The following is a 14354-nucleotide window of genomic DNA, read 5'->3' as shown; positions in this document are numbered from 1 at the left end:
TGCCAACATCGATGTGTAATCATTGTTCTGTCCTCCCTTGCCTAATCAATTTAATTCACATCAGAGGAGTCCTAGGGGCAATTGCTTTTGTCGTCATGTACAGTTGAGCATTTGCTTAATCTATTTTATAAATTTGATAAAAAATTGCTCCATCAATAGCTTTGTTGGACAAATTATGGTCAGCCTCTTTATTGGCCTCCCTATACACATGTTTGATTTTTGTTTCTTGAAAATAGTTTAATAATTCTTTTGCTAATCTTAACATTGCCTCCAACCTCCAACAATGTAGCCGATCAAATCGTATAGCATTAACAACCAGTGATGAATCCCCTTCAATTTCAAGCTTAGAAATCGTCATTTTGATCACCAGGCTCAGACCTAATATTAAAGCTTGAAATTCAGCTTCATTATCCATCCCTTTCACCAACTCTCCTCTTGGTAAACCCTTCCAATCTCTAATAATACACCCAACACTAGAAGTACCCGGGTTGCTTCTTGCTGCCCCGTTGAAGTTTAATTTATACCATCCTTCTTGTGGTGATGTCCATTTTAAATGGTTTTTGGCTTTGAGTGTCTTAACACCTCCATCCCCATTAACGGGGGATGCAGAAATATAATTTTCACTTAACATCTATTTTATTTGATCTTTTCTATTACTTTGTAATAACAATATGTTTTGGAGATACGGTAATTTTTGAAATTATTCTTGGATCTTTCCTTGGTCTTATTGACTATGGTGGATCATCTACTAACAATGAATGATAATTTCTTTTATTTAATTTGTCTTCTTCTTATTCAAATGCTACGCAGGTTGATTATTTCACTCTGAAATGTCTTGTTTGGTTTATCTTCATATTATTTTCTTATATGTTTCTTTGATCCCTACTTTGCAATAATTATTTCAGGCCCACTTAATTTTTTATGTGATATCTAAAACAAAATTTTTGAAGGGTGAGTTCAGAGGCATGTAGAGAATAACAAGTCAAATGACAATAGTATATATGTTGAGGTTCATTCCATTATTGACACTACACATTCTTTGTTAATTCTTAGATGATGTGTTTATTCTGTTTGATGATCATGACAACCTTTGCTTATTTTAAAATAGGGAATGAAGTCTACCATGATGTCAAATTTTTTCATAAATAAGAAACAGTTTAAAAGTATGCAAGGCAAAGGTTTCAAATTCATGAATCTCCTTTTTTTCATAAGAACACGAGAGATAAATTTTAGATGCAATAGAAAATCATATTTGACTAGCAATCCATACTCTATTTTTTAGGTTATAAAAACAATAAACTTTAGGATTTTACATCCTTCAAAATTTCATTTCTCTTTGTTCCATTTAAATGCAGGCCCAAGTTTTGCATAGAAGCTATCCCATAGAGGCCATAGGTCCGCTTGCATGCACAAGTGATGGATCTTATATTGTTGGTGGAACGCCTTCTGGGAAATTATTCATATGGGAGGTAATTTGTGCTAAGGCATTGAATGTCTATATCATTTTCATTATAGATCAAAGTCATGTGTTTTGTAGTGATCACTCCTTGTGGCCAATATATTTTCCTTTAAGAGGATTTTGAGATTGTTGCACTCAAGTTGGAAAGTTCTTGTCTATAGCTTGTGCTTTAAGTTATATTTCTTGGTTTTACAAACTTATACAATTAGAAAAATCAAGTTCAATGTTCTTATCGAAGAGATACCAAAATATAAGAAGTTAGGAAGTTTGATTTGAGAGGGTTGACTTCGCTATGAGCAATTTTGATGACATGAGTAAATGAGTGACGTTAGGGGTGATGTCATCTCTTCAAGATTAAGGCAATTTCAAGTTATTTTTAGAAAATTTTGAAAAAGTGTTACATGATAAATATTTTTTCTTGGGGTTGATGTCAATTTAACATCAAGAAGTGTTTTTGGATAGTTGAAAAGACATCAATTGATGGAGTTCCTAGCATTTGCAGGTTTAATAGGGTTTTTTTGTCCAAATACTTGTGGCATTTTGGATGATTGTCATGGGCAACCCAAAGCACAACCACAATCCTTCTGCTATAAAATTTAATGAAGAAGTGTAACATTAGTTTATTCTAGAGAAGTTGTTCCATTGATTATAAGATTGCTATCGTAGGTAATGTTTCTTACTTTGACCAAGTCTTCCCCTGTTATTGATTCTACTACTCACCTTCCCTTAGGTTCTTGACCCTTGTTTAGGATGCCAATAAGTCTTAGATGGGGTAGATGTAGCCACAAAAAATAGTTAAACATGATACTTTTTGTCAGCATGGCATTAATAGATGATTACTAATAAGACATATGGGATTATATTAGACATGGATTTAACATTGTGCTACTGACTAGCATATGTGATGTGTTTTCCACCTGTGCATTTATTTTACATTTTTTGAGTATTTCTCTTATAATTTTTAATGAGTCACATTGTTCATGTACTTAAATAATGATACATTACATCTGATGATGACAATAATTCCATGATTCTATGAAGTATTTTGTATCATGGATTTCTAAGCTGTTGATGTTAATGTTTTCAATGTTTCTATTATGGCTCACTTTTAAGTTTCTGTAGCTTGGATTTTGGTTGAGTCAATGATACTATAATGTGGACATTTATATTGTGTAATCAATGGGTTACACAGTGGGTTTTATCTAGTTACGTGTCCTGTTTTGTCTTGATCTTGTGTGGTCAATCTGATACCTGCCATAACATGTTGAATTTCACAGGTGGCAAATGGGAAGTTATGTAAACAGTTGCCAGCTCATCATAAATCTGTCAGTTGTTTGGCATTTTCAGATGACAACTCTTTGCTGATCTCTGGTGCAGTTGATGGTGTAATCAATGTTTGGCTTGTAATTGGGTACTTTATCTTATTTAAAGTTGCATTCACTTTCAAATATCTTCAATAATATTGACATAAATCTACAAAGAGTCTAGACATGATCATTATTAGCTGATAAATCATATAGCTTATGTGTTGTTTCGACAATGTGCTTGCAGTTTGCTGGATATGGTAGAGAATTCGCAAGAAGATATGTCCTCAGTTTGTTTACATTCCTGGTTTGAACACAAAAGCTCAATAACTGATCTTGCAATAAGCTCTGGGGGATCTAGCTCAGTTGCTATTTCCTGTTCTTTGGATTGTACATGCAAGGTGCACTCCCTGAATCAAATGAGTACTTAGTTTCTACTGAAAGCGAAAAATTAATCAGGGACACAGAATATGTAAATTAGAAAAAAAGAGAAGAAAAATGAGTGTGCAAAACATATAGTAATATTGTTTGGTTTTTTAATGGACTGAAAGTAGGCCAAACCAAAAGGTCTTAGGATCCACTTTTTAAACTATGTTGGCGGTTCCGGTTTGGGCTGAGGTTCGTGTTTACAGGTTCGGCAAAAGTTTTTTTGGGGTTCTACGTTTGTTAGTACAAAAACATATAAACAAAAACAAATATATACATATATGCAGCAGTAGTTAAGTTCAAAATACACCATTATGCTAATAGTCGAATAACATAGCAAAATACACCATCATATATTAAAGTTCTAGTTCAAATAACATAGCAAAACAGTAAATACACCACCATATTAATGTTTTAGTTCAAAAATAATAACGCCAAGCTACAACAATGAGCCATCACTAATCAAATATCATATGGGTCATCAAAAATATCATCATCATCCTCCATATCAATATGCTGTGGTAGATTAGAAGAACAACAAATAGTGCCACTGGGAGTGGCACTAGCACTGGCACTAGGAATAGCATTGGGAGCAATACTAGCATAGCCAATCTCATGATCACTAGGTAGCTCATGGTCATCAATGTCATCAACTCAAAGTGCATCAAGGCAGGCAATTGACTCATCCAACTTGGCATTCTCTGGATCAATATCTCACTGCTTTGTCTCCCCTTCTTTGTAGGCATTTTCTTTGTGTGTGATGAGCCACAAGTTTGAATGTACAAAGACCAAGTCCTCCTCCTTTTTGGAGTGTAGTCTATTGCGCTTTATTGAGTGAATGAAGGAGTATGTGCTCTAATTCCTCTTGGATGAAGATGAACTAGCAACCTATCAAGATTTTGAAATCAGAGTTAAGAGATAAATTAAAAACAAGAAAGAAGATGTTTTTTAATAACTAAGAGTTTAAGAACGAACTTGCGATAAAACTTTGATGGCGAGAGGTTGTAGGTTTTGGTATACTTCTCCATGGAAGTACCACCAACTTTGAGCAGGAACTTTATTCTTGTCCCAAAGAGCTTCAAGACCAAAATCATTTGTGCTTGAAAAAATCATGAATTCAGTCCTCACCTTGGGCCATAGGTCTTGGGCAAAGAGTCTACGATTGGCTGCCTTGTACCCTTGAGCAACTTCGGGATCTCTAAAAGGGACAACTCTTGTGTCACTCTCTTGAAGGATTTACTGATTATAATACTTCAGGCTCAATGCAAAGGCAAGGAGATGCAATGGAGTGGTCATTTTGTTCCATCTCTCCACAATGACTTGTTTTATTTGTTTGAAAATAATTAATTCTGGATCTCTCTTTTGCATTTATGACGGCTTTAATCCTCTCAATCATTGTGTCGATGCCATCATATACCTCACCCAAACAAGGCCTATCCATGTCAGTGTAACGAATCATGCTCAATATAGGCTCAGTGAACTTTAGGAGGTACTCAGCACGATCCCACCAAGAGTCATCTAGAATCATTCTCCTAATGTTTGATGCCCTTGTAGTGCTAGATTGCTTCCATATGCTTGAATTAGGGCTGATTACATACTAGCTAGTGGCGCACAAACCTTCAAAACTCGTCTCATCACAAGTGTGTTGGAAGCAAAATGGGTCTCAGCAACCTATTTCAAAATCTAAATAAGAAAAAATTAAAATTAAAAGGTTTACTAAACATTTTATTATTTAACTAAATTTAAAATTAACTTACCTTCAACAGCTCCAATCTCGAGAATTGTCTAAATTTGCCTTGTGACTTGTGACATATGGTGGTTAGTGATAAACATTTGGATCTTCTCAAGCTCAACATACATCTCTTTGATCCAATCAACTTGTTTGCCAATTTTTTGCAACATTAGGTTGAGTGAGTGGACTGAACAAGGTGTCCAAAAGATGTCTTTATACTGTTAATGTAGATTAGATTTCTTAGTAGATAGAAATAGAGTCATCTTTTAATTTTATTGTCTCACAAATGATGCTCTTACTAACCTACAAATCTTGCAGGTTGCTGCAAGTATAAAGATAAAATAGTATATGCACACAGTAAGTTGATTCGCCAAGTATGTTAATATTGCTGAGTGTTGAGAATGGATCGATCTTCAAAGGCATGTACTAATGGATTGCTGTACAACCTTTCACTGATTTATCGTGGATTATATATAAATGGGTGAGGAGACATATCGATGGATAGACATGTCTCCACACGTGTGGAGACATGTCTCTCCACCGATATGTCCATTCATTAATTATTGCAAACATCATATCGATTCATAATCGGTAGTTTATAATTCATTAACAAAACCGATTCTAATCGGTAGTTTACAATTCATTAACAAAACCAATTCACAATCGGTATGTTAGAAATGATGAATCATTAATCGATACACATTATCGATTATTGTGAATCGATACACATTATCGATTATAGTAAATAGATACACATTATCAATTATAGTCAAGATCAATGAAAGTAGTTGATACACAATATCGACTGGGTTTAGATCATGCACGATATTCAATTCAGATCGATAAACACATATTTATACCTGGAAGAACAATAGTAATGATGATCTATGTATGATCAGCCATTTGATCATTCAATCGAATTGATGCTTATTCATAACATGATTATTTATGTATGTGTAATGTCCCTACTAGTTAGAGACCACTGTCCTGCAAAACAGATTGTTAGAAATACAAAAAATATAAATATATAGCTAATCTAATTTGCAATAAAACTTAAATTACTTAATTAATGCTAATCTCAATTCTTATTTAATAAAAAGGATACAAGTGCAGTACTGGGACATGTCCTTAGGTGGCTGTGAAACTCGTCTTCTTGGAACCCATCTTGGTTCCAAGCCATCCAAGAGATCGAGGGTTAATTCAATTCCTGTCTTGGATGTAATTTCTTAAACCCAAGCCATCCAGGAAATCGAAGGTTAATTCGATTCCTGTCTTGGATGTAATTTCTTACACCCAAGCCATCCAGGAAATCAAAGGTTAATTCGATTCCTGTCTTGGGTGTAATTCCTTACACCCAAGCCATCCAAGGAATGACCATATGTCAATTCCTTGCCTTGGATGATGCATCTCATCATCCAAGTCTACCAGAGGGGACCGACCAGATCCGTCTCTTCTTGGATGAACTTAGTCAACCAAGCCATATATATGCATATAGATAGTCAGTATATACTGCCTACCAGGGATTATCATAATCCCTCCATTAGGCTAAGGGAGTTTCCTCCCTATAGCCTCCATCATATAATCACATTTATATTACATTTTCATAATTGATTACTACTTTCCATTCACATTTACATATCCCTAACTTGACATGTATTCCATAACATATATTCAAAAAATGTCCATTATCAAATATTCACATTTATTAACTTATATTCCTAACTATTCATTGATATGTATTTATTAACTATGTCTATACATATTCATTAACATCTGAAAATCATTCATTAACATATGTATTAAACTGTTCATTACTATATTCATTAACATATGTATTAGACTGTTCATTACTATATTCATTAATATACGTATTAAAGTATTCATTATTTATATTCATCGACATATGTAATATCATGTTCATTATATATATTTATTAACATGTATAATCAAATATTCATACAAGACTAACCTGTGCGTAACCTACTGTCGTAGCTTTCTGACCTTCCTTTCTAACCACGTAGCAGACTTCTTATCCTCTTCGCTACCCCTTGGTCCTGTGGTTGTATGGGTTTTATACCCGTGGAGGGGGATAGTCGTGACCCTCCACGAGGTCCCTTCCGTGGGAAGGAGTGTGACGGGTCGTAGCCTAGGCTGCGGCTATCGTCACACCACTTCCCTTCCGAGGGAAGGGGTGTGATAGTAGTCGCAGCCTATGCTGCGGCTTCCGTCCCACCACTTCCCGCGCGGGGGGGGGGGGGGGGGGTCCACGTGACCTTCTCGTAAACACATTGCCTATCTTAATATACTTAAATATATCTAAGTATTTTCCCAACTTAAAATATAATACTTATTCCCCTCTCTAATATATTTAAATATATTAATGTACTTCCCCATCTTAAAATATAATAATTTATTCCTTGTAAATAATATATTAATATTATTTAATAATTTAATTCCATCATTTTGATAATTGTCTTACATCATTTTAATTCCATAATATATTAATATATTACATCATTTTAATAATTGTCTTTTAATTTATTACATCATTATAAGGTTTACATCGGGTAGTAGGGTTATCACAGTATGTATATTAATATATGTAATAATAATAATAAACTAAATTATTATTATTATGTATAATGGTATACATATATATAACAAAATCATAAATCATTCTAATGATGTAATTATCATCCATGATTATATTTATTTGACCGAAGCTATCATCATTAACACTACCTCTTAGCTAGGGAGGATAAAATCTATCCAAGAGTATAACACAATAGATCCATTAATTGTGAAGGAAGAAAGATACGTTATCGTGATATTAGGAGATATGGTATAACCAAGAATATCAAGTCACATGATATTCACCATATCTCACAAATATCCATTTTTATGGTATGTGCACTTGGCATCACGTCTCATGATGCCTGCCATAATGGATATCAGATCATCGCATATCCACGGATATTAAGATTCATAATATCCACCATGATGATCTCTTGCAGAGTTATTATGGTTTATTAATGACATCAAGTCTCATGATATCTACCATAATGTCTAAGAGATATTAACTATCATGATATGCCCATAGATATCAAGTCACATGATATCCATCATGATAGTGAAATTGATCATTGTAAAGTTGTCACCTCACAATATCAATCAGATACAAGTGTTCATTATTGAAAAGTCGTCAGCTTTCAACAATGTCCACAGAGGCCCATGAAGTCATGGAGTCACACACATGACAATAAAAGAGTTTACACATTAAACATCTTTAAATATTAGTACAAATAAAATAATTAGAGATTCAATCTCAAATTTAATTTACATTTTCAACCATACCAAGTTTATCTTGAAAGTGTTCAACCTTTATCTTGGAGAGTGGCTTGGTGAGGATGTCCTCTGTTTGATCACTTGTACTAATATACTCCAACTGTATCACATTCCTTTCTACCATGTTTCTAACATAGTGATAAGGAATCTCAATGTGTTTTGATCTATCATGAAACACTGGATTCACTGAAAGCTTGATGCAACTCTGGTTGTCACAATGGATGGTAGTAGGATTCAAGGGCTGACCAAACAGTCCTACAAACAATTTCCTAAGCCACACTGCTTCTCTTGCTCCCATGGAGGCTACAATGTACTCAGCTTCTATAGAGCTCTGTGCAACTAAGGATTGTTTTCTACCGATCCATGAGATCATTGCTGATCCTAAATTGAAGCAACATCTTGATGTGCTCTTCCTATCAACCACACTTCCAACCCAATCTGAGTCAGTGTATCCATGTAGATCTAGGTCTACATGTTTGTATCTAAGACCATATCCAATTGAGCCTCGAAGGTATCTCAGAATGTGTTTTGCTGCAACAAGATGTATCTCCTTTGGTTCACACATAAACTGGTTAAGTGCATTGACTGCATAACAAATATTAGGTCTAGTGTTGACCAAATACATCAAGGATCCAATTATTTGTCTGTAGAGAGTGGGATGTACAAATTCTGAGTCTATTGCTGCTTCCTTCAATTTGTGCAAATTTGTTTCCATAGGTGTAGACATGGGTTTGCACTCCATCATTTCAAACCTCTTCAAAATGTCAATAGTATACTTTCCCTGATTTAGAGTGATGCCATCTGGTTGCTGCCAAACTTCTAATCCAAGGAAGTAATGTAGGATACCCAAATCCTTCATGTCAAATTCTGAAGCTAAGTCCTTTTTACACTGGGTAATTAGGTGATCTTCTCCTGTGATTAACAGGTCATCAACATATAAAATAAGAATTAACATATCACCATCAATTACCTTAAAGTAGAGGTTTGGATCTGTATCATTCTTGGAAAACCCTAACCCCAAGAGGTAGTGATCAATCCTTTCATACCAGGCTCTAGGGGCCTGTTTGAGTCCATACAAAGCCTTCTTCAATCTGCAAACATGTGGTTCAACCTTATGTATAACAAATCCTTCAGGTTGCTCTAGATAGACTTCCTCCTCAATCGTGCCATTCACGATTGCAGTTTTCACATCCATTTGATGGATCTTCCATCCCTTTGATGCTGCAATAGCAATTACGACTATGACTGAAGTGTATCGGGCAATAGGGGCAAAAGTCTCTTCATAATCAATTCCCTGTTTCTGAGAGAAACCTTTGGCAACAAACCGGGCTTTATGTTTTTCAATGCTACCATCTACAACATGTTTGATCTTGAAGAGCCATTTTGGTGATACAACGGATTTTTCTTTAGGCCTTGGTACGATGTCCCAGACATCTTTTTTTATAATGGACCGATACTCTTTTGACATAGCATCTTTCCACACTTGATGATTGAGAGCTTCTTTAACACAGGATGGTTCTGAATTTATGATCTCACTCATCAAGGCAACATAACTAGAGAATCTATGAGGTCTCTTGCTTTCCCTGAAGGTTCCCTTTGGTGCTATATAATTCTTGGCTTCTTGAATCATCTTCCTAGCCCAAAGTGGCCTCTTTTAGTTTACATTACTGAGTTCATTTAAGGGAGCAATTTGACCTTCACTATCAATATCTTTAGGAGTCTCACTCTGAATCTCTGGAGCATGATCCTCTTCCATATTGTTAGGAGGATCTTGATCTTCTATCTCAAGAGAGCTTTTGGATCTCCTGAAAGCAATGTCTTCCTAAAAAATGACATCTCTGCTAAGTTCAATTAATCTTTGACCAGTTATGTATATCCTATAGGCTTTAGATGTTTCACTATAGCCTACAAATACTCCTTTCCTTCCTGAGGGTTCTAACTTAGACCTCTTTTCTTTAGGTACATGTAAGTAGACAGGACAACCAAAGATTCTTAGATGACTTATATCAGGTTTGATGCCAGTGAATGTTTCTTCAAGTGTTTTGTTGTCTAGAAGTGAATGAGGACATCTATTTTGGATGTAGACAACTGTCCTAGAGGCTTCAGCCCAAAATGAAGTTTCTATGTTTTGATCATACATCATAGCTCTAGCAGCTTCTACTATAGTCCTATTCTTTCTTTCTGCCACCCCATTTTGTTGGGGATTATGAGGTACAGTAAACTCCCTCCTAGTCTCAGCATTTACACAAAACTCCTTAAAAATGTCTGAAGTATATTCCCTCCCATTGTCTGTCCTTAATGTTTTGATTTTCTTCCCTGATATTTTTTCTACGAGAGCTTTGAATTCCTTGAACCTCATAAGGATTTCTTCAGACTCTTTACATTTAAAAAAATATATCCAAGTTTTCCTAGAGAAGTCATCTACAAATATTACCTAGTACAAGAATCCTCCTGTAGAGGTTACAGACATGGGTCCACATCAAAGAAACGGGACTTGGACTCGGGGCGAACTCGGCAAGGGTGACTCAGATCGGCCAGGACTCGGGACTCAGATCGGCCAGGACTCGGCAAAGTGAAAAACCCAAGAAATTTAGCAATTTTTAAGGATTTAAAACTTTTTTCATGCACCCTATATTAAACAAACCTTAAATACACAATAATATCATCGAATAGAAGTTAATTTGATCACATACACAAGTATACATCGATCACATTAGTATAAACGCAAATTGTAGTTGAAGGAAATAGCAACCAATAATTATAGATATATAAATAGTGTCAAATGTAAAAATATTACAAAACTCATGGAATATGAAATCCATGACATCAAAATTCAAATGTTCCAGTTCCACACATATATCAAAAGTAAAACAACTACAAGTCTATTGCTTAAAGGAGCCTGGGTCCTTCCTACGAAGGCGTCTATTCCTAAGGTAGGTTCTGGATGCATCAGCAGCCATACTCTCTGCCTGTGCCTCCATTCTACCCTCACCAACATCAGCTATGTCTGGCTCTGGCTTTGGCTTTGGCTCTACTTGCGCTCTAACCTCCTCCTCTGCCATGGCTACAACCTCAACCTCTCTATCTACCTGGTCGATCCAATCTAAGTCCTCATCACCAAAGATAGGATTTGTAGCCTCACTGATCCACTCAAATTTTGGATCAACCTCCTCTAGTGTGATCGGGGTGCTGTCATGGTCCATAACCTGTTTCTGTCTAAGACGGAGGTTGTAATGAACAAAGACTAGATCATTCAACCTCTCCATAGACAGTCTATTGTGCCTCTTGGAGTGTATGTGCTCAAACATACTCCAATTGCGCTCACAACCGGAAGCACTGCATGGCTGGCTCAAAATACGAATGGCTACTCGTTGAAGATTTGGTGTTTTAGGACCAAACATCTGCCACCACCTATCTGAGATGAGAAAAAAGAAAAAAAAAATCATCCTCATTTAATAATTAATAACAAATTGAATAACATATAATTAAAATTATGCTCTTAATTTCTTAAAATATACATTTACCTGTCTGCATTTTTGTCCTATTTTCTTTGCAAAGCTGACGAGAGAAGACCTCCCCTTTTGCATTAGAAAAGGCCTCTAGCTCTTGGATTATACTATTGCTATGACTAGGCGACATTCGCTCTATCACTGAGTAGAGCCCACTAAGAACCTTCTCATCCACCTTGAAATCAGGGTGGAAATGGAATGCTAGATTTAGGTAATAAGCAGTTGCATGAAGGGGCTTGTGAAGTTGGGCCTTCATAGGCAGATCGGATGCCCTCCTTGGCCCTATCCATGCCCTCGTATATGTAGCCCATTGCGGGCTTCTCCCCGTCAACAACACGTAGGAGAACTACCAAGGGCTCAATGAACTGCAAATATTGTGAAACAGTATCTAATATCAGTTAATGTAAGTGTGAAATTGTGAATGAAAATAAGCAAATAAAAGAAAAATACGAATAAAAATATAAGTTAAAACTTAAAACATAATGTAGAATGCTTAAAAATTTTACCCTCACACAATCTTAGCACAAGGGGTCCAAAAGCCTGGCTCATAAAAAAATGTAATCTGCGACATCAACTCCTGCAACACTCGTAGCATAGGATGAGGAAGTCCACTCCTCACCAACAAACATATGTCTCAAAGCTGCCTTACTCTGAATCAATGATTGCAGTGTGATGAAGTTAGTAGCAAATCTGGTGATTCCAGGATGAGCCAACTCCTTCTGCCCCGTGTATTGCCTCATTAAGTTAAGGACCCATGCATGATTGTATACAAATTTGCAAATATTTTTTGCCTTCTCTACACATGTTCTGATCCATGCAATCTTACCAGTGCCCTCTAACATGAGGTCAATGCAATGGGCGGCACATGGAGATCAAAATATAGATGGGTGCCTCTCCATCAAAAGTTTACCTGCAACAACATAATTTGCTACATTATTGGTCACCACTTGTACTACATTCTCCTCACCCACTTCATATATGACCTCCTCTATAACCTCACATAGGTAAGTGGCATTTTTAGAATGTGTGGAAGCATCAATAGACTTCATGAACATGGTGCCACCTGAAATTTGAAAACAAAGCAAAATTAGTGATCAATGATCATTCAATAAATCTCAAATCAAAAATAAAATATGAATCATTAAATAAAATTCAAGTTATTCAATCACCTGCAGAAGAAACAAGAAAATTTAGGAGCGTTCGATTTCTCCTATCAGTCCAACCATCGGTCATGATGGTGCAACCCTTCTTCTTCCATATCTTTCACTGATCCTCTAATGTGGCTTTTACATCAGCCAGTGATTCTGTCAAAATTGGGCCACTTAACTCGAAATCAGAAGGGGCTTTGAAACCCGCCCCACAAATAGCGATGGCATCAACCATGCTCTGCCAATAAGGAGACTTATCACAAATAAATTAAATAAGATATGTATAAAATTATAAATATTAGACAAAACAAACTAAAAATATTAACAACTTAAAAACTTAAAACAATCAAATAAAAACTAAAAGGAATTACCTGGCTGCGAAGAATGGAATATTGCAATAAAACCAAAATCTTCCAATTGCACCTTTAGCCTTATTGTGTACCTCTTTGTTCCAACCCATGCTCTCAAGTGAAGGTTGGGCACCAGGAGTAGTGCGTGGCTCAAAATGTGAATCCATCCTAGATTTAAAAACTCTAGGATCAATGGTTGCACTGAAACTCCCACTAGCACTGGCACTACCGACAACAAAAGCACTAGCACTAGCACTCCCACTAGGACAATATGGAGCATGGAAGAGGCCTCTCCAACACAACCAATGCTAGCCTGAGCCAACTCTTCCCTTTGCCTCTTCTTTATTTCTTTTTAAGTCTCAAATGTGTCTTATAGCACTTGGCACTCACGAATAGCCTCAGGAAGTGCTAATGTGCAAGGCTCTGCATCATGGCCACATATGCCAACAAGGTGGTATTTCAATCTATTTATGCCTCCATGAAAGATTGTTTTGCAAAATTTACTTTTTGCCTCTCCTCTTTTTTGCCCGGGAAAAGGTTCTGTATATTTCTGTAATGTCCCAACTTCGCAAATCTAAGAAAACACGTAAACAATGAATTTTAATGATTGATTAATTCATCTAGGATGTAATTAGTCAAAATTCATTTGAGTTCATTTGTTATCAATAAGTCAATTCCATATTTAATTCCTAGTGGGATCAAGAGGATAAGCTACCTTAGGATGCCCGTAGCGCTTATCAGGCCCAAGGGCGGTACACTCCCCCTTGGCCCTACTGCCAGAAGCCCTTTTGTCAACTGCAGTGGGTGGCCTACCTGACAGAGGCCTAGTTCCTGCTATCCCTGTTGCCTAATTCCTTTACTACCTCACTAGGTTTGGATATGCAATTGCTTTATTCATAATCTTGGTAGTAACTCATAACATACCTATTAGTCCTTAATTTCATAACATTGTTTATTCCTTAAATAGGAGTTGTAGTTTATTAATCAATTTATTTATTAACTTATTTATTACTTGTTCATTCATGAGAATTTATTCACATTTCACAACCATATATATATATATATATATACACATATACAT

The 14354-nt window shown here is 35.9% G+C and overlaps 1 protein-coding gene across 3 annotated transcripts in view; it reads left to right on the top strand.

The window, feature by feature from the left end:
• Nucleotides 1–14354, top strand: part of LOC131042453 (protein ROOT INITIATION DEFECTIVE 3) — a 154430-nt gene that overhangs the window by 19592 nt on the left and 120484 nt on the right. For 2 of the 3 annotated variants that reach the window (XM_059220330.1, XM_057975731.2), the window contains 3 exons: nt 1356–1469; nt 2737–2870; nt 3011–3164. In XM_059220330.1, coding sequence (XP_059076313.1) covers nt 3021–3164 — 144 coding nt within the window. In that variant the 5' untranslated portion in view covers nt 1356–1469; nt 2737–2870; nt 3011–3020. The remainder of the gene's footprint in view (nt 1–1355; nt 1470–2736; nt 2871–3010; nt 3165–14354) is intronic. The other variant, XM_059220333.1, reaches the window with a different exon arrangement.

The sequence above is a fragment of the Cryptomeria japonica genome, chromosome 1, assembly GCF_030272615.1.
Source record: "Cryptomeria japonica chromosome 1, Sugi_1.0, whole genome shotgun sequence".
NCBI lineage: Eukaryota > Viridiplantae > Streptophyta > Pinopsida > Cupressales > Cupressaceae > Cryptomeria > Cryptomeria japonica.
This window is presented reverse-complemented; position numbering and strand designations above follow the sequence as displayed.